We start from the raw sequence: 27,110 nt of genomic DNA on the forward strand, positions 1-27,110 counted from the left end.
CGCGCACCCAACCCCCTTCTTCCCTCCCAGTCTGAGCTCAGCGATCGGAAGGGAGCCGGCCTGGGGAGGGGGTTCCGGGGGAGAGATGCGTTCGTGTGTCACGGGGGAGGGAGGAGAAAAGGGAGGGGAGAGGCCGGGAGCGAGGGAGAGAGAGCGCGCGGCGAGCGAGGAGGGCGGGCGGGAGGCGGGTCCTCCTACCTGGGGCGCGCTCGCTCGCTCGCAGCTCGCTTGCCGGGGCCGCGAGTCACCTGGGGAGGCCGACAAGTGCGGACACATTGGCCGCCGCGGCGCTCGGCGAGGCGCGCACGGCCCCAGGCGGCTGCGCCCAGCGGAGGCAGCGCCCGCCCGCTCGCCCGCCCGCCGCGCTCGGGCCCCGGCCCCCGCTGGTGCTCCCGGGGCCCCGCGGTCACTCAGCCCGGCTCCGAGGTTGCAGCCCCCGTCCCAGGTCACTCCCACAGGCGCACGCGGCGGCGGCGGCGGCGGCCCGGGCTCACCATGGTGGCAGCGCGCACCCAGTGCCCGCGCGTCGCCGGCCGCCGGAGCCGCAGCGCCGGCTGAGCGCTGTCCACCGAAGCCCCCCGCTCCTGCCCGTCCCTCGCCCGGCCCGCGCGTCCCTTCCGGCCGCCGCGGTCTATGGCGCAGCCCCCCTCCCTGGATCATGCACAGAAACTTTCGCAAGTGGATTTTCTACGTGTTTCTCTGCTTTGGCGTTCTCTACGTGAAGCTCGGGTGAGTAGCCCTGTGGGCAGGGGCGGGCGCCCAGGATGGGAGCAGCCGGTAGGAGCCGCCTCCAGGGGCTCCCCGCGGGGACCGGAGGGGGACACGGGCAGCTCTCGGGGATCCCGGGCTGGCCTGTGTGTTGAACCCGCGGCCCGGCCCGGAGGAGACACCGCTGAGCCCCTTGAGCGGCGGGTACTCGCGAGGGGCGCCCGGCTCAGGGCCGGGGCAGGGAGAGCCGGACGCGCGGGCGGCCAGGCTCGCGGGTAGCGGCGAGCGTGCCCGGCGCGTACTTTCACCTGTTTGGGCTCCAGGCCCCGGGGTGGGACGCGCCTTCCCTCCTCCGGGCTGCGCTGGGCGCGGAGCCCGGGCCGAGGGCTCGCCGCCTGGAGGGCGCGCCGGGGCGGGGGCGGGGGGCTTCGGGCTGCCGAGGGCCTCGGGCGGGAGGGGGGCGCACCCCCCAGGAGCGAGCGCGCAGGCCTGGGCACCCGCCACGGCACTTCGTCTCTATCCATCACCCGGACGTGTTGAAATTACCTTGACAACTCGTCGGGCTGGCTCGGAACGGGCCGTGCGGGCGGCCGGGCCGCCTCGGGCTCCGTCCGGGCCCCGCCCGCCCCGGACCCTCGGCCGGGCCCCCTCTCGCCGCGCTCCCCCTCGCGCGGCCCGGCGGGCGGGCGGGCGGGCGCCCGGCGGGCCGCGTTCGCTGCAGTAGCTGCTCCGAGTCGTATTTCCACATTCCTGAAGCCAGCCGAGTCCTTACCTGTTGAGCTGCGATCTCCTTTAGACGGAATCTGTCTCGGCCTCGCTCGAAGTCGGGGGCGGGGTGGGGGGCTCGCAGGATGACCGCGACGGGAGCGCGGTGTACCTCCATCGCCCGGACGCGCGCTGCGAGCCTACTGTGCGCCGCCAACGGTGGGAAGGCAGGCCGGTCCGGCGGCGGGCAAAGCCAGTGAACAGCCCCGAGGCAGGGCCGGCCGCGCCGCAGCCTCCCAGGCGGAGAGGTAGAAGCAGGCCCGAGAGCCATTTCATCCATCGCCCCTGGTCCGTCGCCTCCTCTGCCATTTTACAGATGGAGAAACCGAGGCCCGGGGGCCGGTAGGGACCGAGGCCAGCGGCCACAGAGGCAGCCTGGAGACTCCCGCCCCAGCCTCAGTCTGCAGGCCTGGGCGGGCGTGCCTGCGGCTGCTGGTGGCTCTGTTGATCGTGGGTCTGTGTGCCGGCTGTGTCCCTGGCTGTTTGTTTATGGGTGGTGAGCGTGCAGGGCACCGACTGTACTCGGGTGGGGGCGGGGAGGAGGCGCTGTTTCCCCGACCCTCGGAGTAGGCAGCCCCTGGGATTACTCTTGCTAGGCCCTGTACAGTAATAAGGCAACCCTCTTGCGGGTCCTGCCTTCTGCTGCCTGGTCCTCAGCACCCAGGCCTTGTGGCCTTCTGGCGGCCTTGCAGGTGGGTACCTTCGCTCTTCTCCTTGTAAAGACTGGGAAACGATGGGGCAAGGGAGGCCAAGCCACTGTCCACAAGGGTGAGAGGCAGCCGGGACAGGCACCCTGACCATGCCCCTAACACCCACTCCTCAGCAGGGGGCCATCTGAAAGCACCCCTCCCCCAGCTGCGGGAAGGGCTCTGTGAAGCCACCGCCACCTCCCCAGCCCTGGACAGTGGAAGGAGCTGAAGGGGGTGCCCAGCCTGAGCTCCCAGAGCTGGGGCCAGGGTCCCCCCACCCCCAGTTCTTCCTGAGCCCCCCTCTCCCCTCTGGCAATGGGACTGAAGCTCTGGCTGCCCTGGACAGGATGGCAGCTGGTGTCCGTGCAGAGAACCCAGGGAGTGAGACCAGTCTGTGCGCCCAGGCACCTGTGCCAACCTCCCTGGGAGTCCGTGAGACAGCCAGGCGGGGGCCCCAGCTCTATCCTCCGCCGGCACCAAGGAGCCCTGGAGGGGGAACTCCTCCCCTTGGCGTGCCCCTTAAAACATACACTTGCCCAGTCCTGGGAGGGGCGAGAAGACCGGTCCCCATACGCCCCTGTGGAAGCACATCCAGGAAGCCAGAGAGTCACCCTGGGGTGGTCTACCAGGGGGAGGGGACTCAGCCCTGGCCCCCATGGCATCGATGGTGCCCACGTTAGGGAGGGAAGGGGATGCATGAGATGGGGAGCGGGGCAGCTGGGCCAGATGTGGCCTAAGGGGCTCGAGGACCTGAAACCTAGTGCCCAAGGAAAGGTCTGGGGCTCCACGCCCGTCACACCTCACTGGGCGGCTTTGGGCGAGCTCTTTCACCTGCCAATTCACCTTCCCTCATCTGAAACTTGGGGTAACACTCACACCTCCTGCCCTGGGCTCTGGGAAGGTCAGTCCCGGGGTGGGGGCCTTCACTCTGGGGGTGAAAGAGGTCCCAATCAAGTCAACTCTTTCTTGTTGTTAATGACATCACAGCCACCGCAGGCACCCGGGGACTCCTCCAGGACCACGAATCACAGGAGTGTGGGTTTTAGGGTCACAAGGGTGAGTTTTAGAGTTCCAAGTAAATATCTGAGATTGTGTATATTGGGAGGACTACTCCGTGATCACAGCCGCCTCCCCCAGCCTGTACCATGTTTATCAATGTTCAGGGAAGCTTCCCTCACCCCCACCTCGACATGTGTGTTGTGTGCATGCACACACACACACGTGCCCCACAGCCCCGATGCCAGTGCAGACGTGCAGCCCTGGGGAGCCTCTGGGCTGGCAAGAGGGGAGAGCTCAGCCCCTGGAATCCTTTTGCTGATCGTGGCCCCACGAGTAGACGTGCCTTGGATTTTGGGCAATTTCAAACAAATGGCTCTGAGCAACCTGTAGGATGCTGCCCTGAAGGAAGCCAAGCCGGGGCTGGACCGAGCCAACTGGGGTCCAGGCACCCTCTGCCCCTGGAACTGGGGTCGTGAAGTCCCAGGAGCAACCTTGCTTCCTGCCCTCCCCATGCTCTTGGGGTTCAGGGGGTTCAGGAGAGGCAGAAGGGCCCAGAGGGATGAAGGTCGAGGCGGCAGCCCCTCCTCCTGGGTGTTGGGGACAAGTCTCCATGCCAGCTCTAGAAGCCAGGAAGCCTGCTCCCTCTGGGGCCGCTGGCCCCACGCACAGGCCTCTCTTTTCTTGTCCCTTGGCCCCCTTTGTGCCTTGACTCCTGCTTAAGGGATCTGCACCGCATGGAGAGACATTCGTATGCAGCCCGGGTGGGCGGCCGAAAGGAGATGGGACTCAAAAACAGCTTTTCGTTTGGGGTTTAAAAAAAAAAAACACTGGAAGTTCAGAAAAGGGTGTTCTCCTGGGTGGGCTCCACCCCACACCTGTCCCAACCAACCCCTAAGAGGAGGGCAAAAGAGTGAGGTAGAGGAAGCCAGGGTTGGGGGCTTCTGTGCACTTGTTTGGCGGTGTGTTTCCATTGTCAGGCTTTCTAAAGAGGCCCGGAGGCCGGAGCCTGCAGAGATACCGGTGCGCTGGTGCACAGGTGAGCCCTACCACGCTGGGCCCGGTTGGCCATGGCAGTGAGCGTCTGCGACCCACAGCCAGTCTCCCCAGACCCAGGGGCGCACGCAGGCAGAGGCGCAGCGAACAGTGCATTTGGGCGCACACACCTGCACCCTCACAGACGCGCCCACGCCGCCGCAGGCACGCACAGGCATATGCAGGCACGTGCATGCACACAGGAGCACAGAGCCTCGCACAACACCCCAGAAGAGCGCACGCCCCCGCGCGGTTAGCCCGCCGTGCCTGCCCCCCAGCTGCACCCTCCAGAGCGGACCAGAGCGGTGGGGCTCGCCGAAGTCGGTGGGGGAGCTGTCCGAGCCAGGGTGGTTTGGGCAAGCCCTGGAGGCGGCTCCCGCCGCACGCTTCGTTCAGCCTCCCCTTTAAAAAAACCCGCCCGCGGAGGAGGCGGATGTAGGGGTGGCCCGTCCAATGGCAGCTGGGCGCCTCAGGAGACTTGAAGACGTGAGGCTGAGCGAGCGACAGAGCTGATTCCGACCGATCGACGGACGGAGGGCCGGACGGCGGCCGAGGCGCACCCGCCGCCCACGGCCCGCGCCCCCACCGGGCCCTCCAGCCTCAGCGCGCGCGGCAGCCCCAGCCCCGGCGAGATGCGAGGCCCTGGAGGCGGGGCACGGGCGACCGCTGCGCCGAGGCCGGCGCGCTCGGGTCCCTAGCGCCCCGTACCGCCGCCCTGCCTTGGGGAGGGCCGCGGAGACCCCGGCCCCAGCCGGCCCCCGCGCTCTGCCCGCGGGGCCTGCGCGGCCCCCCGGGAGCGCCGGCCCACCATGCTCCTGCTGTCGCCGCGCAGCGCGCTGCTCTCCGTGTACTGCCCGCAGCTCTTTCTCATCCTGTCCAGCGGCAGCTACCTGTGAGTGCCGCGGGCCGCACGCGGGGCGGGCGGGCGGGCCCCCCTCCTGGGCTTCCGGCGGCGGAGCTGGGCTCGCGGGGCACGCCGCGGTGAGGTCCCGGGGCGGGGCGCCGGGTTCACGGCACGCGCGGGAGCCGGGATACTTTGGGTCTCCTCGCCGGGCTCAGCCGCCAAGGTTGAGGAACTGGGGCGGGGGGCGGCTGAGGCAGTTTGAGGTCAGAGAAAGGGCTACCCGCTGGAGGCCTGACGGCGCCGGTGGACCGACTGCGCGCACCGAGCGCGAGGTACGGAGGGCGCGCGGGCAGCGCGAAGATGCCCGGCGCGTCCCAGCCAAAGCCCTGGACCAGCAAGGTCCCCCTCCTAGATAAACCCACGCGGCCCGCACGGCCGTGCCACCCTCGGGAGAGCCGAACGCACACGCTCGCTGCCCCGCGTGCACACTGGCGCACACGTGCACAGCGCGTCCCACCAGACAGCACCCAAGCTGTCCCCGGAGTTTGCGAGGTTTCGCGCGGCTTCCTGCCGAGCCGAGCGGCCGGAACCTCACCAGGGGCGAGGCGGGGCGCGCAGTGCCCGCGTGCGGCCGGCCGAGGTGCGCCCGGCTGTCCCGGGCAAGGCAGCGCGAGGCGCGTGGGCCCGCGTGCGCGTCGGGCCGGGCAGCGCCCGCCGAGCTCGGGGAAGCTCCGAGCAGGGCCCGACCGGGCCCAGGGAGCGGAGGGGCGCGTCGGCGCAGCGGTGGCTTCGCCGGATTCTCTAATGGGACGCATATGCCCTGGCCTCCGATTTAAAAAAGACGTTTGATTTATGGAACCGCCGTTTGGGGGAACTGAAGCTGGATGCTACTGATTAAACCTCAGGGCCAGTGCTGCCTCCCCTCCCCCTCCCCTCCTTTACACGCGGGCCACGTCCGGGGTCGCCTAACGCGGCCGGAGGGGGCAGCCGCTGCCTTCCCGCTCCGTGTGCCACCCCCGCCCCCCGCGCGGCCGCAGTCCTAATAAATCGCCGCTCCCCCACCCCCTTTTAATAGAGACGCAGCCAATTTCTCCTCCAGCTCCTAGGAAATTACTATCCTACCAGTTTTCCTTCTATAAATAGTCGCGCATCTTGAAACAAAAGTTCGCAACCGCAGCCAGATGCTGCGAGGCCCGCGGTTTCCCGGGCTGTGGGACATAATTACAAGGTCCCGGCGCAGAGAGCGCTCCAGGCCCGGCGGGCAGCCCCGGCTGGCTGCGGAGGCATCGCCTGGAGCAGGGAGGGGGGCAGGCCGCCCCGGGCAGGGCTTAGAGCCGGGTGGGGACCGCCTGATGGTCGGGGACTCAGGCTAGCAAAGTGCCAGGCTAGACAGTCCTGCTTCTGGCGTCCCTCGGGGGATAGGGGTGAACTCGCGGAGGTCTTGAAATCTCAGGCCCTGGTTCTTAGAGGTGGGAGGTGGAGACGGCTCCTGCTCCCCAGAACCCCCGGCACGTCTGTCTTAAGCCTTGCTGGAGAATCAGCAGCTACTCTGCTTAACAGATCACTTTCGGGGCCAGCTGGCTGAGGTCTGGCATTGATGGGGCGGTGGTGTCCAGGGATGGGAAACCAGGAGTCCTCCCAGGGTGGTTTGGAGCAAGAAGCAGGGAGGAGGGGGGTTGATTCTCGGTCTCAGGAGCTGATGAGAGTGGGGTGCCCAGGCCGCAGCTGAGGGGCTCAGGGGCAGGTGGTGGCCAGTGTACCTCCATGGACCCAGAGTTTTCCACTGGGGTTGGCACCCCAGATCCAGGCCTGCAGTGACGACCATCTGTGCCCACAGAGGCTCACTCCACACACTTCAGAGTGTGCGCTGCCAGCTTTGTTGGCAGAAATTCTCCTCCGTCGACAGCTTTCCGGAACGTTCCTGGGCTAGTGCTGGGGTCTGGGGTGGGTGGTGGTGGGGAGGGCAGTCAGACAGACTCTGCCCCCTGCCCTGCCTTCAGCACCCCCGCCCCAGTGGGGTGCTGGTCTTCAGCACGGGGGTGGGGGGTGGGGGGTTGCTGAAGCAGAAACTAACTCCAGGGTTCCCAAGAGTGAGCCAGGGAGGCTCCTGCATCTCTGGGGTTTCCCCACCTGCTGGTGGGCACTGGGCTGACTTGGATTAGGGTTAGGAGTGTGAGGCGCCACGGGGTGGGAGCAGGGCCTCAGTAATGCAAACAAAGGTGAGTGTGTGAGAAGACGCTGCGGGGTGTCTACGAGCCCTGGCCTGAATGCAGGTGAGGCTGCAGGTGAGGCGCCCAAGTACAAAGTGCTTCCATCAGTGTTGAGGGTCAGCTGTAAGGTTAGCACTGCGGGATCTGCGGATGCCAGGGGCAGGAGGGGCCCTGGGCGGAGGCGTCTTTCTGCTCCAGAGAACTTTCCAGAAGGCATCCATGGCTGGGATCACAAGCACTGGCGGACAATTGATCCTGCCCCTTTCATCTGGGCTGCTCTCCCAGCTCCCCGTCCCGGGCTGTGGTCCGCGCACAGCGAATCCCAGATGCATGCCTGGGCCGCTGCCACTGATCTGGTCGGACGGGTGTGCTGGCCTGGAAGAGCCCTGAGCCCCTGCCGGACTCTGAGCTCGGCCCGGCTGGCCAACCAGGCAGCTGTCGCTCTCCCATGTCATCAGGACAGGCACTCTCGGGGCCCGTGGGGGTCCCCAGGGCCTCTGGGAGGGCAGGTGGGAGACCCCAGGCCGAGGGGAGGACCCACAGCACCCGGCTGGCTGGTAGGGGGGCCCGGCCGAGGCCTCGTGCCAGGCGGAGGCTGGCCCGCCATCCCAGGCAGGTCCCTGCGGCCTCGGCCTCCTGCTCCCAGATGCGGGGGTTGGCTGCAGCGATCCCCCCAGACCTTCCGGTAGGAGTTTCTCATGATGACCGCCCGCTCTGGGGAGCCGGGTGAGTCATGGTGACGGGGCAATTACTCACCGACCACCTGGCTTCGGGGGGTGAGGGGCGCTCACCGCTGCCTTGCCAAACTGGCCTCTTCCCGGCTCTGCCGCTGTGGCTTTACTGGTGGTGCCAACCGCAGGCCCAGAGGCCCTGTGGGCATGACCCTGGGGGGTGGGGGTTGCTGAATCAGGCCCACTCCTGGGGCATCACCAGCCCAGGCAGGGGCAGAAAGGGGCCATGGGTTCAGGAGGAGCAGCTCGCAGCCGGGGAGACCGTGTCTGTCCAGGTGCAGGAGGAACGCCGCTGGGTGGCCTCTGGGCCTCAGTCAGCTTGTTGTCTTCGGTCGCTTCGCAGGCTCAGGTCAGGCCCACACGCCACTGGAATTCAAAAGTACCTGTGACTCTGGAGAAGGGTGTGCACACAGGCAGTGGGAGCCGGGGGTCCCGATGAAATCTCAGCCCCCAAGGGACCCCAGCTCAAGATGCACAAATAGAGGTGCTTTGATCACAGAGAACTTCAGAACACTGACGACGTGTGCGTGAGGCTCTGCAGCCACGACAGGGGGAGCGTGCATTTTGACATAGCTCCTTCGACCCCCTGTGTGTGGGGTGGAGGGTCGGCAGGGGAAGGTGGGTCTCCCACATGCGTCCTCCTGTGGCCGCATTAGGCCCTTCAGCGGTGTACTGAGGCCTGCAGGAGGGCCCATTTTCTGACTAGCTGTCCCTGTTGGTCCTTATGAGACCAAGGGGCCTGATGGTGACCCAGATACCAGGCTCACAGCTCTATTATCGCCTGGGTGCATCCCGTAACCTCAGCTATGTCCTCTGTACAGTGAGGGGCAGGGGAACCTTAACTCAGAGGAGTGTAATAATTCAACAAGCAAATGCAGGGATGTGCTCAGCTGGGTATCTGGTATATAGTTAGTGCTCAGAAGATGGGGCCATTTGCAGTTATTAGGAGCAGAGAGGCTGGCCACCCATGACAGAGGGGAGCCCTGTGGCTGTAATTGTTCAGGAGAGAGTAATGAACTCTTTAGGGTATCTCTGAGGGCTTCCCGGAGCAGGTGACATGTAGACAGAGTTTTGACGGATGGATAGGAGTTTCCCGGGCTAAACAGGAGCGGGAGAGAGACTCCCAGAAGAAGGAATACTCACTGTCAAAAACATTCACCCCGGGTTTCTCTCCAGGGAGCCTCACGGCGTCCTCCTGAGGTGGGAAGACACGAATGCCAGGGTCCAGTAGAGAGACCCTTTGCTGAGGTCACCCAGGCCCCAGGATGACAGCCCTGCCAGCTCTGGTCCAATAGGGAGAGGAGCCCGGCAGCCCTGGGGCCCCAGGGTGAGCCGCTGCTGGGGGTGCTCTGGAGCAGGGGCGGGGGTGGGGAATGGGGGTCTCGAATGCAGAGAGGTAGGCACCCTGTCAGCTCAGGATCGGGATCCCCGGAACAGGCTATTCCGTGCGGCCTGCGGGCAGCCCCTCACCTCGTGGGCCCCCGCCCCCCCGGGGCTGATAGTGGGGCTTCAGCTGACTCTTGAGGCCTCCAAGTTGCGGGGCCCTGGGTCCGGCTCAGATAGGGCTCCGCTCCCCCCAACCCCCCCAGCAAGGGGACGGGAGCCCGGCGCCCTCCCTTGTCAGATGAAACCCGGGCCCAGGGCTCCCTCAGCCTGATGAAAGGGTCATTGTGTGGCGCGGGCCGCCCGCTGGCCAAGGACAAAACCAGCATTTGTCCTCCTTCCCTGGCTCAGGGTGGGGGCCTCCCCCCAGGCTGGCCGGCGGGAGAGGGGGGTGGGCACAGGTGCGCGCTCTTCCCTCTCCCCATCTTCCCCATCTCCCTCACGGAGGGGCCCCTGCAGTTGCCCAGGCACCCCCTCCCAGTCTGGCCTCCCACCCAGGGCATCCACGGCTTCTGGGCCAGCCCCACGGTTGGCAGGGAGGCAGTGAGCTCTCTGGCCCTGGAGGCATACAAGCAGTTGCAGGAGGGAGGCTCAGGGATGACGGGGAGAGGCCTCGCCTGGAAGGAAGCCAGCACTCCTGGTCCTCTGTGCGAGGCAGCCACGTGGCGTGGCCGACCTGCTCTGTGGATGGGCTGCTGAGGCCCCCAGCAGGTCATCTCGCAGCCTCAGCAGCGGAGCACCGACGGAGGCTTGGCACCCTGCCCACCAAAGCCTCGCCCAGCCTTGGGCTGGAGCAGGTGGCCTCTGAGGCGCCCGGGATGCCAGAAGGGCTTGGCCTGAGGCTGTGAGTGGAAGACACTGCAATTCTGCAGTAGCCACTGCAGCCGCAGACCCTAAAGCCTGACAGCTGCCCAGAGCGGGCCCCGGGGGACGTGGCCCTGCCCAGCAAACAGCTCCCCCGCATCAACAGAAAAAGCCCAAGTAGCCGTCCTGGTGGTCCCAGCCCAGTGACACCTGTGGGCTTTCATCCCTTTCTGGAGCCACTTACCAAGGCCACCCCTGCTCCCGACCCTTCCCTACGTGCCTCCTGGGCCAGAGGTATTCCTTGTGCTGGAAAGCCCCAGTGCCATGCCCACTGGAGCTGTGAAGGGGCCACACCCTGGCGGGAGTCTGGATGGGGGCTGGGTTCTCCCTCCCATGGCACCTGGCAGTGTTGCCAAGGCTGCCGAGGGGTCCAGAGCCGGGACGTAGGCCCTCAGTGAACCGAGCTGCAAAACAGATGAAAAATGCTTTTGAATGGGAATTCCTTCATTACCTGCTCCGTGGGCCCCTGACGGGGGACCAGGGCTTCGCATTCCGCTTCTGTGGGACCAGGGCTCCTCAGAAAGGCTTACTCTCACATCTGGGGTCTGCTCTGAATCTGTTTCCTCCTGGCCTGCCAGAAAGGGGAGCTAGGAAAGGCCCCCCACTTGGAGAAACCTGAAGGTTAGAGCTCGGAGTAACTCTCTAGGTCATGCTCAGTGGGGCTGAGCCCAGACTGAAGCTGAATCTGCTTGACTCTTGGGCTTCCCTGGTGGCTCAGATGGTATAGAACCTGCCTGCCAGTGCAGGGGATGCAAGAGACCCCGGTTCAAGCCCTGGGTTGGGAAGACTCCTTGGAGAAGGAAATGGCAACCCACTCCAGGACTCTTGCCTGGAAAATCCCCATGAACAAAGGAGCCTGGGGGGCTACAGCCCATGGGATTACAAAGAGCCAGATACGACTGAGCATACACACACCTTGCCTGACTCTTAGGTTCTGTGCTGTCTCTCAAGGCGTCCTGCTGATGTAGGCTTCCTGCCTGCCACAAACTCCCCCACCCACCAATTCCCTGCCTGTAACCTCACATGGGTGGAGAAACCAGCTAACCCAGCTGGCTAGCACTGTCCGCTGACCAGGAGTCCTGAGAGTCCAAGTGAGGGCTGCCTTAGATTTGGGGCCAGCGGGGACGCTTTCCCAGTGGGTGCGGGAAGCCAAGAAGGCCTGTTCCTGCCCTGGGTCTCTCCCTGCCTTAGGGCCCCAACCTTTCTCCTCTGAGACCAGCTTGAGCAGAGAGGAGGTGGCCCTAGCTTGCCAGCTTGTGACCTCTGTTGGGTCAGCATGTGTACAGTGCCCTGTGCCATGGACTTGAGGCAGCCTGTGGGCAACCCTGCCTCCTTCTGGACTTCAGTTTCTCCCTCCAGGTGATGGGGCTAGATGCTCAGGGACCACCCCGCCCCCTCCAGCCCTCCCGCCATCAGCTGGCGGACTCCCAACATTGCGAGCTCACTCTGCACACCAATGTGGCCCATTCAGCCCCTGTGCCAGGGGAACAAGACTGGCCGCGTTGCTGTCGTTCAGCCGCTCAGTCGTGTCCGACGCTTTGCGACCCCATGGACTGCAGCACACCAGGTTTCCCTGTCCTTCGCTATCGCCTGGAGCTTGCTCAAACTCATGTCTGTTGAGTCAATGATGCTATTCAACCATCTCATCCTCTGTTGTCCCCTTCTCCTCCTGCCTTCAATCTTTCCCAGCATCAGGGTCTTTTCCAATGAGTCAGCTCTTCGCATCAGGTGGCCAAAGTATTGGAGCTTCAGCTTCAGCATCAGTCCTTCTAATGAATATTCAGGGTTGATTTCCTTTAGGATTGACTGGTTGGATCTCCTTGCAGTCCAAGGGAGTCTCAAGAGTCTTCACCACAGTTCGAAAGGATCAATTCTTCAGCGCTCCGCCTTCTTTATGGTCCAACTCTCACATCCATACATGACTACTGGAAAAACCATAGCTTTGACTATACTGGTCACGTGTGCGGCTGTGATTGGGAAGCTCGCTTCCTTCTCCATCACTGAGCCAAGCCCTGTGGTACCCACAGCAGGAGCCCTAATCCATCAACAGTGATGGTAGACCAGAAGGTGACCTCTGACTTGGGTCCTAGAGAATGTGCCAGAGAGGAGAATGGTGTCTGTGGCAGCGAGATGGCTGGGAGAAGGGGGTGGGGGTCTGGGGGGCGTGGATGGCCAGGAGGTGGCCCTGGTTAGGGTGGGGTGGGGCAGTGGGGGGCGAGGGCTGCGTGGAGGCAGGGCAGGGGGCCCCAGGCCTGGGGAGCTGCAGGGCAGGCGTGAACTGCTTCCTTCCGAGCTAAGGGAAGACCCTGCGTGCAGAGTGACTGGTGGGGGAGGGGAGGAGGCTGGTCCGGCCAGCCTCAGAGGGAGGGGTGCCCAGGGGAGGCGGATCGGCAGGGCTGCTGGGAGGCCGAGTGTGGGAGGGGAGCCCTGTCAGCACCCAGCCTCCGAGAGGCCAGGCCTGTGGTTGTGGGATTGACCGCTGATCCCCCAGCGCCCAGCGCAGCACTCGGCTCTCAGCCGGTTCCCAGTACACACAGGTCGGATGGTCCAATGGCGGCTTGCGTGTCTGGGGCCCAGCAAAGCCCACGGACCTGGTCAAGGCCCCCTGCCCAGCGGGGGCAGAGGCCTCCTGGCCCTGGGTGTGTTGGCACAGGTGGGCCCAGGGGGTCGCCGGGGGACTGGATGACAGCCAGGCTCCCCAGACTCCCATCCTCCCAGGGTGACTGGCAGGAGACCCGGGATTTTCCGGGGGCTGCTGACACCCCCCTGCGGAAGCAGCCAGATCCATCCCCTCACTGCGCCCATCCTCCCGGCCTGTCCTGTGTCCCCTGTCCCCGGCTGCCCTGGGTCAGCTCTGCGGCAGGCAAAGTGCTGGCTTGGCGGCCCCCACGAACCATGCCCCTGGCCCCGCCCTGGCAGGGTCCTCTCCTCTCATGGTGCCACCGCCCCCGGGGAGTGGAGCTTGGGGTCCTGCCTGCCCAGGTTCCCATGGTGACCCTCCTGAGCCTCGGGTCCACGGACTGGGCTGGGATGGTGGTGGCCTGGGGGGTGCCCAGGTCGTGTGCCCAGGGGTTGGCCGGGCCAGGAGCCCAGGGCTGGCGGTGAAGCTGGTGTCAGCTGCCTTGGGCTCGGCCACTCCCTCTGTTCCCAGGGGTTCAGAGCACACAGGGACTCTGGGTTCATCTCCCAGGGCCCAGGGGACCCGGGGGACAGCGGCCTGGAGATGCCGGCCCAGGGCTGTGTGGTCAGGCAGGGCTTCATTCCTGGCCGCAGGTCCCGGAGGGGCTGTGTAAGGGACCGTGCCCTCCCTGTCCCCTCCCCCTCCCCATTTCCTTCCATGTGGCTCCAAGAGCAGGCAGGGGCTGAGGGCTGATGACCCCAGTGGCTGGGGGGGTCCCCCTGGACATCCAGCTTCTGCCCCAGCAGTGGGCATAGGAGGGAAGGCTCTGGCTGACCCCCCGGGGCTACCCCATGCTTGTTGCTCAGCCTGGTGACTTCTGGAGACTTCTGGCGGGAGGGGTGGGGCGGGAGAAGATGGCAGGAGCTGAAGGATGCTGAAGGGACAGGCGGGGCCTGGGGCTGAGCCAGAAGTGGGGGAAAAGGCTGCAAGCCCACTCTTGGCTCCGAGACCAAATCCCCTCCAGGTGGCTGGGCGGCTGGGGCCAAGGTCCTGCCCCCTCCTTTAACCTGGAGCGGGCTGCAGGAGACAGGGCTGGTGCTGAGGACCCTGGCCACCTGGGTCAAGCCCTGGAGAACCCTGAGCTCGGGGAGGTGTCCTGAGCGGGCTAGCCCCAGGAAGTTGTTCAGGGCAGTTGTTCAGGTCATTACAGCCAGGCTGCCAGGGTTGGAGCAGGTGGTGGAGGCGCTGCTCCTGGGAGGTCCTTGGCTGGGGAGGCCCCGGTGGCCCAGGACTCCTTGGAGGGAGCAGTCCAGAACAGAGGGCTGCTTTAAAGAGACGGGAGTGGCGAGGGCTGTGCAGGGGCGACTGGTCCAGAGGGGGTGCCCAGCTTTGGGGAGAGCAGAGGGTGGACCATGGAGCGAGGGCGAGCCTGGGTGGGTGGGGCTCGCTGAGTCACTGTCACTCAGAGATGCTGAGTGGCCAGGGCAGGCCCCCGCCCACACCTGCTCCTGGAAGAGGGACCCTCCAGGACGCCGGCCTGAGGCGCCCGGGTTGGGGACTGGACCTCGCCGTCTGCCCAGAGGGGACGGCTCGTTGTCCACTGTCCGACGGGAGCGTGCCCCCCAGACCTGCTGCTCAGACTGTGTCCAGGGTGGTCAGGAAGGCCGCGGTGCTGGCCAAGCCACTAGGCGCCCAGACTCCCAGCCTGGCCACAGGCCTGCTGGGCCTGCCAGCTTCCTCCCACCTGTCCCGCCCACCTGTCCGTCCATCTGTCTGTTGTGAGGTTTCAGACTGCATCCTGGTCACCCAGGCCTGCAGGCGCCCCCGCATCCAACAGGTCTGGGGCATTGGGGCCGAGGCCGAGCCCCGGGCTGGGGGCCTCATGCCTGCTTGGGCCTCAGCTCGCGTGGGCCCTCAGGTGCCCGGGCACCTCTGGGTATCAACATTCCCACCTGCACCTCGGGGAGTGAGGAGAAAGGTCAGGGCTCAGGCCTGGGGAAGGTCTGGGCACAGCAGAGGGTGCAGGAAGCGTGGCCGTGGCCTGGGCAGACAGGAGCTGCTGAATCGCAGCCCCTAAGGCTTCCTCAGGAGCCTGGCGTCGATGCGCCCACGTTGGGCAGAGGAAGGGAGAATGGAGGAGAGACCCAGGTGGGCTTCTTGGAGGAGAGGGCGTCAAGCTGGGCCTTGACTCTTGCCTGGCTGCTGGAGGAGACAGGGTGGCCGGGAGGGGTAACTGTGGCACAATGTGGCCAGAACCCCGGGAGTGTCATGAAGGGCCCACGCGCCCAGCAGAGGTCGGCATGTTTCTGAGGTCGGAGGTCAATGCCCTGAGTGACCAGGTGAGGTTCGGACTTCACAGATTTGGCTGATGTGGGGGCTGGATGGATCCTCCAGCTCCCCGGGCCAGGGAGGGCCTGGGAGAGCGCGGGCTATGCATGTCTGCCTCTGGTGGCTGCAGCCCCTGCCCAGGACCCCCTGCCCACCGCCTGCTCTCTCTCAGGCTGCCCGGTTTCTCTCCAGGGTGGGGTCCCTGGATGCCAAGCCAGGAATGCCAGTTATGCGGGGAGGGCGGGGGGCCGCCACCTGCCGGGGGCACGAGGGAGCCAGCGGACGCCCTGCTCTCTTCCCCGGGAACACTGTGGGCAGCGAGCTGAGCGGGGCAGTGGCCTGGAAAGACTGCAGCCCAGGGACCCGGGCACGGGCAGCCAGTCCGCAGGAGACCCCGCCCACGAGTGGGGGCCGTTCCCCACAGGGGACGGATGGGTAAACTGAGGCTCCCAGGGGCCAGCGAGAGTCAGGGGCTGAGCCGAACCCGAACACAGGATCCCGACCTGGAGAAGGCTCTAGGATCCAGCTGCAGGTACCTAGATGGTTGCCCAGCCTCACTGCGCGGATGGGACACTGAGGCCTGGGCGTGGTGGGGGGGGCCATCGGGGACCCCTTCTCCCTGCCCCCCACCACGGAGCTCCCCGCGGGGTGTCCTCTCGGAATCGCAGTGTCCCCCTCTGGAAAGGGGGCTGGTAGGGCACACCCTGAAAAGACCTGCTGCAGATGGCGTGGGACACGGGGAGGAGGCTGCTTGGGAAGGGTGGTCTTTTTGTCCTGTGGCCCCCTCCTCTCTTCTGGTGCAGGCCCTTTGACAGGGCAGGCAAGGGGATGCCTCAGATGGCCTGGCAGACTTCAGTAAAGCCAGCCCTCTGCACATCCCCCCCACCCCCCGATTGTCCCGGGGGTTAAAGCACTTCCTGACCCAGTAGAGGAAGAAGCCGTTTGCCAGCAGAGGGCTGACTGTGCCTTACTATCAGATGAGAAAACTGAGTCTCAGAAGAGTAGCCTTGGAGTGGCCTTCCCGAAGTCTGGGGACGTCCCCAAGTCACATGCCTCCCCTCAAGCTAGCCTAGAACCCCAGCCGGGGAAGGAGATGAGCAGATTCAAGGCAGATGCAAGAGCGGGGACAAGTGGCCTGTGTGCCCCTGGGCCTTCGCACTGGCTGCACCAGCCTCCTAGCCTGCTATTCCATTCCCTCCTGATCCCTACCGAGGAAGGCTGTGGAGACCCTGCTGGTGCCGAGCCCTGGGGCTGTGATGGTCTGCAGAGTGGTCCCTGACCTGGAAGACATTCTTGTCCGCGTTTGACAAGCAGGAGCACCGAGGCCACCATGCGTCCCTTACCCCGACTCTGCCCCCCGGGGCCCTGCTGGGCTCCAGAACTGAGAGCCTCTTCCGGCTCATCTGTGGCTGGCAAGTTCTGGGCCAACCCCTGGCCACCCGAGGAAGAGGCTGGCGGGGACACAGCAGTGGATGGGCGTGGGGGCCAGGTGCCTCCCTCCCAGGTATTTGCCCAGTTACTTCCTGGACAAGTGGACCCAGGCTCGCCTCCCTGGCTGATCGCAGATAATTAGAACATTCTTCAAATATTTTGCCGGAGGATGCCCGAGAAGGAAGAATTACAAAGCACCCGGGGCCAGGAACGTGGGCTGGAGGAGCTCTGGGCCACTGGGCCCCCCAGGGCCAGGCCAGGGTTGGGGGCCTGGAGGGAGGCGGGATCTGGTTCAGCTCAGCCAGCCTGTCCCTGTCTCCCAGGGAGCTGGGGGCAGGGCTGGGGTGGGGAGGGGGGGTCATGTCCAAGGTCTGGCTGGGTGCCAGGCAATGTTGGGGACCCCCCCAGCTGGTGGTGGTGGATAGACCCTGCCCCACATGGCCTCAGGAAAAGCCGGAGGGGTCAGGCTTAAGAGTCTGGCTCTCTTGGGGGGCCGGGGTGGGGGTGGGAAGGCCTCTCGGAGGAGGGTCTCTGAGGTGGGGAGGTCAGTAGGTCTGGGAGAAGGACCAGAGGGTGAAGGTGCAGAGGCAGAACACAGGGCTAGTGACCCGAGAGATAAGGGGTGTGGCAGCCTCATGATTGACAGCACCCAGGGCCAATGAGAAACAGCCTAGCGCCGGGCTCAGGCCTTGAAGCCACGCCCAGCCGGTGCTGGGGCGGGGCAGAGGGGCAGGCCGGGTCTGGGGTGGGCATCCGCAGAGGCAAGAGGGGGCCGGCTGGCTGGCGTCCTGCGGGAAAAACCTTTCTTCACTGCTCACCTCCCCAAGACGGGTACATGCTTCCTCCCCAGGGGGACAAGAGGGGTCAGAGGTCTCCCGCGCCCCCCCACCCCGCCCCCGGTAACTCCACGCTCCTGGCTCTGGGAGGGGTCTGGGATGTGGAGGCCCAGCTGGGCTCAGTCATGAGGTCTGGGTTCCGGAAAGTCCTTGGCTCCCAGCCCCCCATGGAGTGCTGCCCCAGTCCTGGGCTCAGGGGCGTTCCCAAGATCCTTTGGTGGGTTCAGGGCAGGCTGAACCCCCAGCCCTGGGGTGGGAGGTGGGCTGCATCAGGGCCGGGAGTCTGTCCTGTGACGGGGGAGCCTGGGGTCCCTGCCGCAGCGGGCGTTTGCCCTCTGCGGAGGCATCTTTGTCCCGGGCTGTGGTTTGTGGGGTTGGTCGTCGGGGACTTTGTAGGCGAAGCAGCATGCCGAGGTGGAGGTGCCTGGCCCAGGGCCGCCTCCATGGCCGTCGCCTTAAGGCCCCATGGACGGATCAGATGGCTTGAGGCTTCCTCTGGGCCTGAGAGGCTGTTCCGTCACGTGGGCCAGGCTGGCAGTGACACCACCTCTGTCTGGCTTTTTCAGCAGGAAGACAGGGATGCCAGTGGATCAGGGCCCAGGGGAGGGCACTTTGGGGTGGCCTCCCCCCAGAATCACAGCACGCTGCCCACCTCCGGGGGCCCGCAGTGCTAGACCTCACATGGAGGCAGGCATTCACTCAGCAGTGTGTAAAGTGGCAAGGCTCTTGTTCAGTCGCTAAGTCAGTCGTGTCTGACTCTGCCACCCCGTGGACGGCAGCACGCGAGACTTCCTTGCCCTTCACCGTCACAAGCCGCTTTCTGTGGACCCGCTTTCTGTGGCTCTCCAGGTGGACAGGTGACCCTCCAACTGTCTTTGGGGTCAAGGATGAGGCGATGAGGTACTGACCACCTGGGACCAGGCTCCCTCCCTCCCTCCCTCCCTGAGCCCCTGGGCAGGTGGTTGGACCTTCTGGAGCTTTCAGTGTTTATTCTGAGGAATAACAACAACCGCTATTACTATTATTGTTATAACATTCGCCTCCCCACTACTCAGGGGACTCTGAGCCGAGTCCAGCACACAGCAGGTGCTCATGCCACCTTGAGTCCAGCAGCATGAAGGATTTAGGCTAGACTGCTAGCCGCCGGGGTGGGTTTGCAGGGTTTTGGCTCCTGAACGCAGCAGCGGCGTCCTACGCAGGGATGGGGAGGACAGGATGGTTCTAGTCCTGAGCGCTGGCGAGACTCTGGCTCCCCCCAGTCGACCCCTCCTGGGTCCTCAGCATACCTGAGGTGGTTTCACAAGGACGCCCGAAGAGCCCCGAGGCTGGGCCATGGCAGGAGAGGGGCTTGGCCCCAACAGGGGTCTTAGTGGGCAGCGCTGGGAGGAAGCTGCCCGTCAGGGCCTGGCCTGGCTCCTCTGGGCAGAGGACAGCTAGCAGGTGGGCAGCTCTGCCTCCGGCCCCGAGTGCTGGCCAGGCGCAGGCCAAGAGCAACAGGCCCTGCCTAGTGCAGTACCCCCCACCACGTAGGGCTCCCTCCACCCCCACGGCCCTCAGGGTCCCTGTGCCCACCTTCCTTATTGCCCCGGGAGCTGCTGGCGGAGCCTGCCTCCCTACTCAGGGTTCCCAGAGGACCAGAACCCCATGGCCACAGGCTGGCCACATCGGTGGACAGAGTCTAGGCAGAGGCAGAGGGTGGTGGGCAGGCAGGGGAGAGCCCTAAGCAGAGCCAGGCTGGGGGTGCCCTTTGATCCCGGAGCCTCTGAGCCTGGATTTGGGCCGTGTTGTGGCCCAGCCCAGCTCCGCCTGCAGAGGGGGCCAGTTCACAGCTGCCCCCACAAGCCTGTGCTGCAGGAGGGGTGAGCGGCCTTCAAGCACACAGGAATCATCTTTAAGGTTCACGTTTTTTAAAAATACTTTATTTCTTTATTTGGCCCGTGCGGGGTCTTTCATTGTGAAACAGACCCTTTAGCTGTGGCCCAAGCACCTAGTTGCTCTGCAGCACATGGAATCTTAGTTCCCTGACCGGAGATCGAACCTGTGCCCCCTGCATTGCAAGGCAGATTCTTAACCACTGGACCACCAGGGATGTCCTCTAATATTCACATTTTATTTCTTAAGGGTGTTTTTTTTAGTTTAGTTTTTGTAAGAAAACTTGATTTTTCATTCTTGCCTTGTTCTGCCACCCCAGTAAAGTCTTGCACAGTAAGACCCCTACATATGAAGGAGTTTCGTTCTGAGACTGTGTTCGTAAGTCCACAAAGTTGGCCCAGGTACCCAGCTAACACAATCGGCTATATAGTACTGTACCGTAATAGGTTTATGATACTTTCCACATAAACCATACGAACATAAAAAACAAACACAAAAAATAAAGACAGTTTTATTCTAATAGTACAGAGGAGCCTGGTGGGCTACAGTCTGTGGGGTCGCCAAGGGTCAGACATGACTGAGCGACTGACACTTTCACAGTACCTTGATAAGTAAGTAGTACGGCACAACGGTTGGCATCCAGGGGCTGGCAGGAATGTTTACATCTTTGCAAGTTCACAACTTGAAGGTCTGTTTGTAGGGGACTTGCTGTACTGCAACAGCTTACTTTTTTTATTGAGGTATAATTTACATAAAACGCAGAAATCTCAGATGGACGGTGTGATGCATGTCTATATACACGGGCACCTGTGTAACCACTGCCCAGCTCGGGACAGAGAGCATTCTAGCCCCCAGGAGGCTCCCCTGTGCACCCCTTCCCTCCAAGCACCTCCCACCAAGGGCAACTCTCTCCTGGCTCCTGGCTCGATGCTGAGTCTTACCTGACCTGGAGCTTCTCCTATGTAGCAGCATTTGCATTGCCCCCTCTTTCACACAGCATGGCGTCTGAGAGTCACACGTGTAAGTGGTCTCGTCCCGCAGGGTGAATATGCTGTAATTTGCCTGTCATTCTCCTGGTCATTGTGGGTGGTTGTTCTCAGTTTGAGCTGGAGACCTGCATGCATGTCCTTTGGCAGACATAAGTGCTTGGTTTTCCTGGGTGTATAGACCCCAGAGTGGAATTGCTGGGGAGACGGGAAAGCTGGTCCAGGAATGAACCCCTTGGTGGGTGGGTGCAGTGGCCAGTGTGGCACCCATTGGCTGCAGAACTGCTGGTTTAAGCTTTGGTCCTCTGAGAGACACAGCTGGTCTCTCCCTGGTCCCCACAAGGAGGCTGGACCCTGGGGACTCACTGAAGAGCGTCAGTGACGGGTGCAGTCTCAGGCCGTGAGCGCTGGTTACTAATGGCTAACGCTGACCTCTCCCCACAGGCCAGCTACAAAACACCGTGTTCTTTGACTCATGCACCCCTCCAGGCAGTTCTGTGACGTACCAATGCAATTATTACTCCCACTTTACAGATGTGGAAACTGAGGCCCAGGGATGGTTAAGAAACTTGCCTGAGGTCTCAGAGCCGGGGGAAGGCAGAGCCAGGGCTCCAGCAAAGCTGACCAGCACTGGCACTCGCATTCCTAGCCCCTCCTCACAGCATGGCCAGGCGGGCAGCCTGGCTAAGGGCACTGCAAAAGCCCCGCCCACCCCTGGCCATGTCCTGCTCATCAGTCACCTGGCAGCACGCCTTCCCCCACCCCCACTGGAGCCCCTCATCCTACAGGTGGTCCCACCCACTTGGACCGCTCTGGCAGGTAAAAGATCTTCCAGTTGTTCAGGGGCAGCCGCCTCCTGTGCCAATGCTGGTCTAAGCACCCTCTGGTCTGAGACCGGATAGCCCTGTCCACAGCCCCCAGTGAAGAGGCGAGGGCTTCCTGTCTGCAGGGCCTGAACCTTCCTCCTCCAAACTCCCCTCCACCAACCCGTGGGACTGACCCTGGCTGGGGTGAGCAAAGTTCTGGATTTTCAGCTTTGCCCACTCCCTCTGGCATTTGCCTGTGTCCCGAGGCCCCAGGAAAGCGGAGGGGATGAGCCCGGAGCAAAATTTTCCATGGAAAAAGTCAGCGACTGAAACACAAGCGCCCCGCCCTGCTTCTCTGTGCTCGGGGCCCCACAGAGCTGCCCTGCCAGTCTCTCCCAGGGCACCTGGGCGGGCAGCCTCTCGGAGGGTGAGAGCCACCCCGCCCCCGGTGGGGCATCTCGCTTGCTAAGAGTCCCCTTAGCCTGTCCAGCACCCCCCAAACTGTCAGTTACCCCAGCATGCCGCCTGCGTCCGCCCTGCTGTCTCCTGCAGGGCACCAGCTATTTTGCGATCATGTATCTCTTCCCCTTTCCCACGTGGATGGTTTGGTTTCCTAACTCCCTGGTCTCTCACATCTGCAGCTTCCCCGCTCTTCCAGGCAGAAGGAACAGTCCTGGGGTGTGGGGGGCCAGGCCTGCTCAAGGAGGTCAGTGGCGGGAGGGGAGTGGACCGGTTGCCAGACCTTGAAGGCCAGCCACGGAAGCTGTCCAGAAACCTCGATGAACTAACAAGTGACCTGGAGGATTCATTTCATTTATCTGCTTATTTACGTATGGCCACACGGTGTGCCATGAGGGATCTTGGTCCATGGGATTCTCCAGGCAGGAATACTGGAGTGGGTTGCCATTTCCTCCTCCAGGGGATCTTCCTGACCCAGGGATCGAACCTGGGTCTCCCGCACTGGGAGGCGAGTTCTTCGTCACTGAGACACCTGGGAAGCCCTTGTCTCACCGCTGAGGCACACGCTGGCATCTGGGGGACGGCTGGGGCCCCCGTCCCCGTCCTCCGTCACCACCACCCCCCCGGGGGAGGCAGACAAGCGACCACAGGCAGGGAGTCAGCCGGCCGAGGCCCCTCTCAGCCCCTTCCACACATCTCACCCACGGCCGGGGTGTGCAAGTCCTGTGTACAGGTAGCATTGTTTAAAATTGAGTTTAACCTAAAATGTCCACTTCCACGGTTGAAGCATACAGTTCCGTGGCGCCTGTGCGTTCACAGTGCTGCGTAGCCACCGCCTCTGTCGAGTCCGTAACTTCCCCGTCACCCCAGGTGGAAATCCCGCAGCTATGAAGCGGGGACTCCCCGCTGCCCGTCCCCCAGCTGCTTCCGTCTCCGCGGGTTTGCCTTTGCTCGACGCTGCTTATCAAAGGGATCCTACAACACGTGGCCCTTTGTGTCTGGCCTCTTTCCCCGAGCATGATGTTTTGGAGGTTCATCCATGGAGTGTGTATCTGAGTCCCATTCCTTTTTATGGCCAAATAATATTCCATTGTCGGGAGAGGCCTCGTCCTGTTTGTCCTTTCGCCCGCTGATGGGCCTCTCGGCTGCTTCCTCCTTTCGGCTGTTGTGAGTGGTGATGCTGTGAGCGTTTGTGAACGGGTTTTTGTTTGAACACCTGGCTTCATTCTTTTGGATACACACCTAGGGGTGGAATTGCCGGGTCCTGTGGTCATTCTATATTTAACTTTTCGAGGACCATCCCAACGGCTGCCCCACCCACCAGCGACGCAGTGGGTCCCGGTTTCCCCACGTCCTTGCCCACGCCTGCTGTTTTCTGTTGTCTGATCGCAGCCATCCTGGCGGGCGGGAGGTGTCTCTTCACTGTGATTCTGATTTGCATCTCCCTGGTGATGAGCGATGTTTAGAATCTTTCCACAGGCTCGGGGGCCATTTGTCTCTCTTGGGAGAAATGTCTGAGTCCTTCGTCCATTTTCAGATTGCCCTGCCTTCTCGTTACTGAGTTGTAGGTGCTCTTTTAGACACAATCCTTGAGTATTTTTATTATTATTATTTTATTATTTTTGGCTGCCCTGGGCCTTCGTTGCTGTGTGCAGGCTTCCTCTAGTTACAGCGAGCAGAGGCAGCTCTCTAATTGCAGTGCGTGGGCTTCTCATTTTGCTGGCTTCTCTTGTGGCTCACAGGCTTAGCTGCCCCGTGGGATGTGGGATATTCCTGGACAAGGGATCGAACCGGTGTCTCTGCATTGGCAGGCAGATTCTCAACCACTGGACCACCAGGGAAGTCCCAATCCATGAGTATTTCCTCATTTGTCTATTCATTCACCCACTGCACACTCGTGGTCGACTACATGGGGGCAGCCCCGAGGCCCCAGGGTCAGCTCACATCTGCACTGCCCTGGACACGTTTGCAGTCTTGGGTGGAGAGAGGCCAGGTGTGGAAATAACGACTGTGAGACCGGGGTGGGGGTCTGTGTCCACGAGACCAGTGTCCCCCATACTTGTCCTTGGTAACGGCCCCACGTGATGCTGAAGCTGAAGTCCTTTGGCCACCTCATGCGAAGAGTTGACTCATTGGAAAAGACCCTGATGCTGGGAGGGATTGGGGGCAAGAGGAGAAGGGGACGCCAGAGGATGAGATGGCTGGATGGCATCACCGATGAGATGGTCATGAGTTTGAGTGAACTCCAGGAGTTAGTGATGGACAGGGAGGCCTGGCGTGCTGCAATCCATGGGGTCTCAAAGAGTCGGACATGACTGAGCAACTGAACTGAACTGAACTGAACGGGCGGTGGGGTTTGAGCCCAGGGGGGCTTGCCCTGGGGCCTGGGAGGGAAGAAGAACTTGCAGAACAGGAAAAAGGGAGGGAGGCCAGCGTCCCAGGCAGAGGGACCAGCACCAGCAGAAGTAGCGGGGTCGTTAGCGGGCAGATCCCAGGAAGCCTCTGGCTCTGAGCAAGGAGCCTGGAGAGCTGTGGGCTTTGAGGGGCATGATTGGGGGGTAGGGGTTGAGGGATGAGGGGAGGGGGCACTGGGGTGGCCAGTCCGGAGGAGGGGGCCGGAGCTGCGCGGCCTCTTTCTGCCGCCAGGTCCGTCCTGTTAGACCCCGTTTGTCTGAAGCCCTGTCCCTAGGCACGGGGGTTCTCACCCTTGACGGACCAGAACCTGCTGGAAGAATCCGAGGACGGGGAATGTGCTTTCCACGTCCAGGCTCCAACCTGAGGCCTGGAGGCCGGTACCCGGCAGAGTTCCCATCCATCTCGTTTCCCCGGCTCGGTTTTCTGAGCGTCTACGGTTACTTTGGGCTGAATTCCCCAGATTCCAGCCCGCTCCCAGCCCCGCCTGCCCAGATGCTCTTTCTCCAAGCCAGACCCGGGCATTTCTGCCCATTGTGCCCGTGGGAGACCCAGGGGGGTCCTGGCCAGATTAGCGGGTGGGGCGGGCGGGCCGTGGGGATTGAGTGTCGCCGGAGTGTCCTGGGCACAGCACATGCTGTGGGCTCAGGCCACATGGGGACTTTCCCAGCTGGCTGTGGGTGCCCAGCTGCCCTGGAAAAACACTGACTCGCTCCTGTCCAGAAAGGGGCTGGCAGGCCCTGGGCAGGAGGAGCGAGCTCACCATGCTAGGAGACCAGGGCCTGGGCAGTGGCTTTGGGGAGCCCCTCGTGGCCTCCCCACTCCCGCCTCTTGCCCTCTGGTCTGCTGTTTGGAAGTCAGACTCCATCTTAAAACCAGCTGTTGCCATGGGCCTGTGAAAACCAGCTCCCCTCTTTCCAGCTTGCTGTCCCTTCCCTGGGTGCTTAAAGCCAAGCAGCAGGTGCAGCTTCTGTGGGAAGCAGTCAGAGGGTTCTTCAAAGAGTGACAAATGACCCGGTGACCCAGCAATTCTGCTCCTGGGCACCTGCCCCAGAGAACGGAAAGTGAGGACTCAGACTGAACCTGCGCGTGTGTGTCCAGAGCAGGGTTATTCCCAGGAGCCAAAAGCTGGAAGCAAACCCAACGTCCGTCAGTGCCAAGCAGATAAACAGCACGTGATCTCGCCAAACGATGGAATATTATTTAACTATGAAAAAGGAAGTTCCTGATGCAACGAGGACGAGCCTTGAGCAGGTTATACTAAGTGAGAAAAGCCAGACACAAAAAGGCATGTGTTGTTTGATTCCGTCTGTATGAAATGTCCACAGGCGCAGAAAGCAGAGTCTTGGCTGCCAGGGGGCTCGGGGGTGACTGCCGAGGGGTAGGGGGTGCTTTCTGGGGTGGTGACGATGCCCTGGAACTTGGCAGCAGCGGTGGTTGATGAACGTTGGGGATGTGCTGGATGCCACAGGACTGTAAACCGGTAGAGTTCCTGCCATGTGAATTCCACCTCCTTAAACAGACAGTCAGGCTGATGACACCCAAGCAAAGAGAGAAAGAGCCCAGAAAGTGCCCCGGGTTCCTGCAGGGTGCTGGGGGATTAACTCAGAGCATTTTCAGGAAGCGTCGCTCTGAGGATGACTCGCCGCAGTAAAGTGCCTGCTGAGTCCGGCACACGGCTCGGTTCATGCCAGCTCCTGTCTTCTCCGCATGCACCCCAACTTCCAGAAACAAGAATAAAATAATGACGGTTACCCCCATGTGTGCAGCCTTTCTCCCCCATGCTTCTCTGGTCTGAGCCTGTGTGGTGGGAATAGGTGCTTTATACCCCACATCGAGGGTGTGAAAACTGAGGCTCAGAGGGGCAGGCTACACATGGGCTGTGGCTGGAGTCAGGACCCGGTGGGCTTGGCCCCTGGCCTGGGCGGCCCCCTTAGCAGCCTGCCTGGCTTCGGGCCCCTGGGGGAGAGGGGAGTTGGGGTCTCCAGGTGATGGGGAAGTTGGGGTTTGCTGCTTGGGGGCAGCTGCAGACAGTCCCAAGTTCATGGCCGTCAAGTGCCTGCAGAGTCTGTGTGTCTGATCCCGAGATTCAGAGAGGCGCGGTTCCTGTGTTTGGAGGATTGTCGGTTCGTCAGACTTGTGACTCTGGTCCTTCCAATCCCATTCTTGTGAATTTGAGGCTGAGGGGACTCAAGAGGTGCATGCATGTCTTTTCAAAACAGAGTCCTGCGGGGGTCAGTGGGACGTGGTCCCTTGAGGGCAGGGGTCTGCGCTTGGTTCCCCAGCAGGCAGTGTGGCGAGGGAACGCGTTCGTGGCCCGAGGGGCTGGGCGGGGCGGGCACAGCAGGCGGCTCACCTCCTCGGTCCTCTCCCCTCCGCAGAGCCCTGTCATCCGTCGTGGCCCTGGGAGCCAACATCATCTGCAACAAGATTCCTGGCCTGGCCCCGAGGCAGCGCGCCATCTGTCAGAGCCGGCCCGATGCCATCATCGTGATTGGGGAGGGGGCGCAGATGGGCATCAACGAGTGCCAGTACCAGTTCCGCTTCGGGCGCTGGAACTGCTCCGCCCTCGGCGAGAAGACCGTCTTTGGGCAAGAGCTCCGAGTAGGTAAGGGCGCCTCCGGGCCCGTGGGAACCTGCCGTCCGGGCTGTGGGTGCCGGGGGCCAGGCACACCCTCGCCCTTGGGAGGCCAGGCCGGCCGCGCCCGCTCGCTTTTCTGCGCCTGCTGGCTGGTTCCTCTGCCGTCCCGGTGCTGCTCTGTGCCTGCCCGGCCCTCCAGGCTCTGGGACGAGGCAGGTGTCTCTGGAAGCCAGCCCCTGTGAATGGATGCTCTGCGGTGTCCTGGGGCGGACGTGTGCAGCAGGCTGGCTGCGGGGTGATGCGGGGTGGCAATTAGAGGCCCGCCCTGCAGATCGGTGGCCGCTGGGCAGTCCTGGGCGTGAGGCTCTGTCTCCCCACTTTGTCTCTGCATCTGTGTCTGGAAATGAGCTAAGGGTAGCAGCTCCTGCAGGGGGTGAGCCGGGGCCTTGATGGGAAAGGCCCCCAAGATGTGCTGTGTAAATGCCACTGTGATTCTGAGAGCAGAAGGGGTTGTAGGCAGGGGTCAGCACGAGCAGAGGGTGCAGGACACCACA

The 27,110-nt window shown here is 63.2% G+C and overlaps 1 protein-coding gene across 1 annotated transcript; it reads left to right on the forward strand.

Moving 5' to 3' along the window:
- The first annotated feature begins 4,620 nt into the window (after positions 1–4,620).
- WNT7B (Wnt family member 7B) lies at positions 4,621–27,110 on the forward strand. Its single transcript, XM_045165192.1, has 2 exons — positions 4,621–5,085; positions 26,357–27,110. The coding sequence occupies exons 1-2, from the start codon at positions 5,003–5,005 to the stop codon at positions 26,796–26,798; spliced, it is 525 nt and encodes a 174-aa protein (XP_045021127.1). The 5' UTR covers positions 4,621–5,002; the 3' UTR covers positions 26,799–27,110.

Source organism: Bubalus bubalis, chromosome 4 (genome assembly GCF_019923935.1).
Source record: "Bubalus bubalis isolate 160015118507 breed Murrah chromosome 4, NDDB_SH_1, whole genome shotgun sequence".
Lineage (NCBI taxonomy): Eukaryota > Metazoa > Chordata > Mammalia > Artiodactyla > Bovidae > Bubalus > Bubalus bubalis.

Bases quoted from the DNA above. Each gene is read 5' to 3' on its own strand.
- WNT7B (XM_045165192.1), top strand. From the start codon at position 5,003: ATGCTCCTGCTGTCGCCGCGCAGCGCGCTGCTCTCCGTGTACTGCCCG. The intron at 5,086-26,356 runs GTGAGTGCCGCG...TCCCCTCCGCAG, and splicing joins CTGTCCAGCGGCAGCTACCT to AGCCCTGTCATCCGTCGTGG.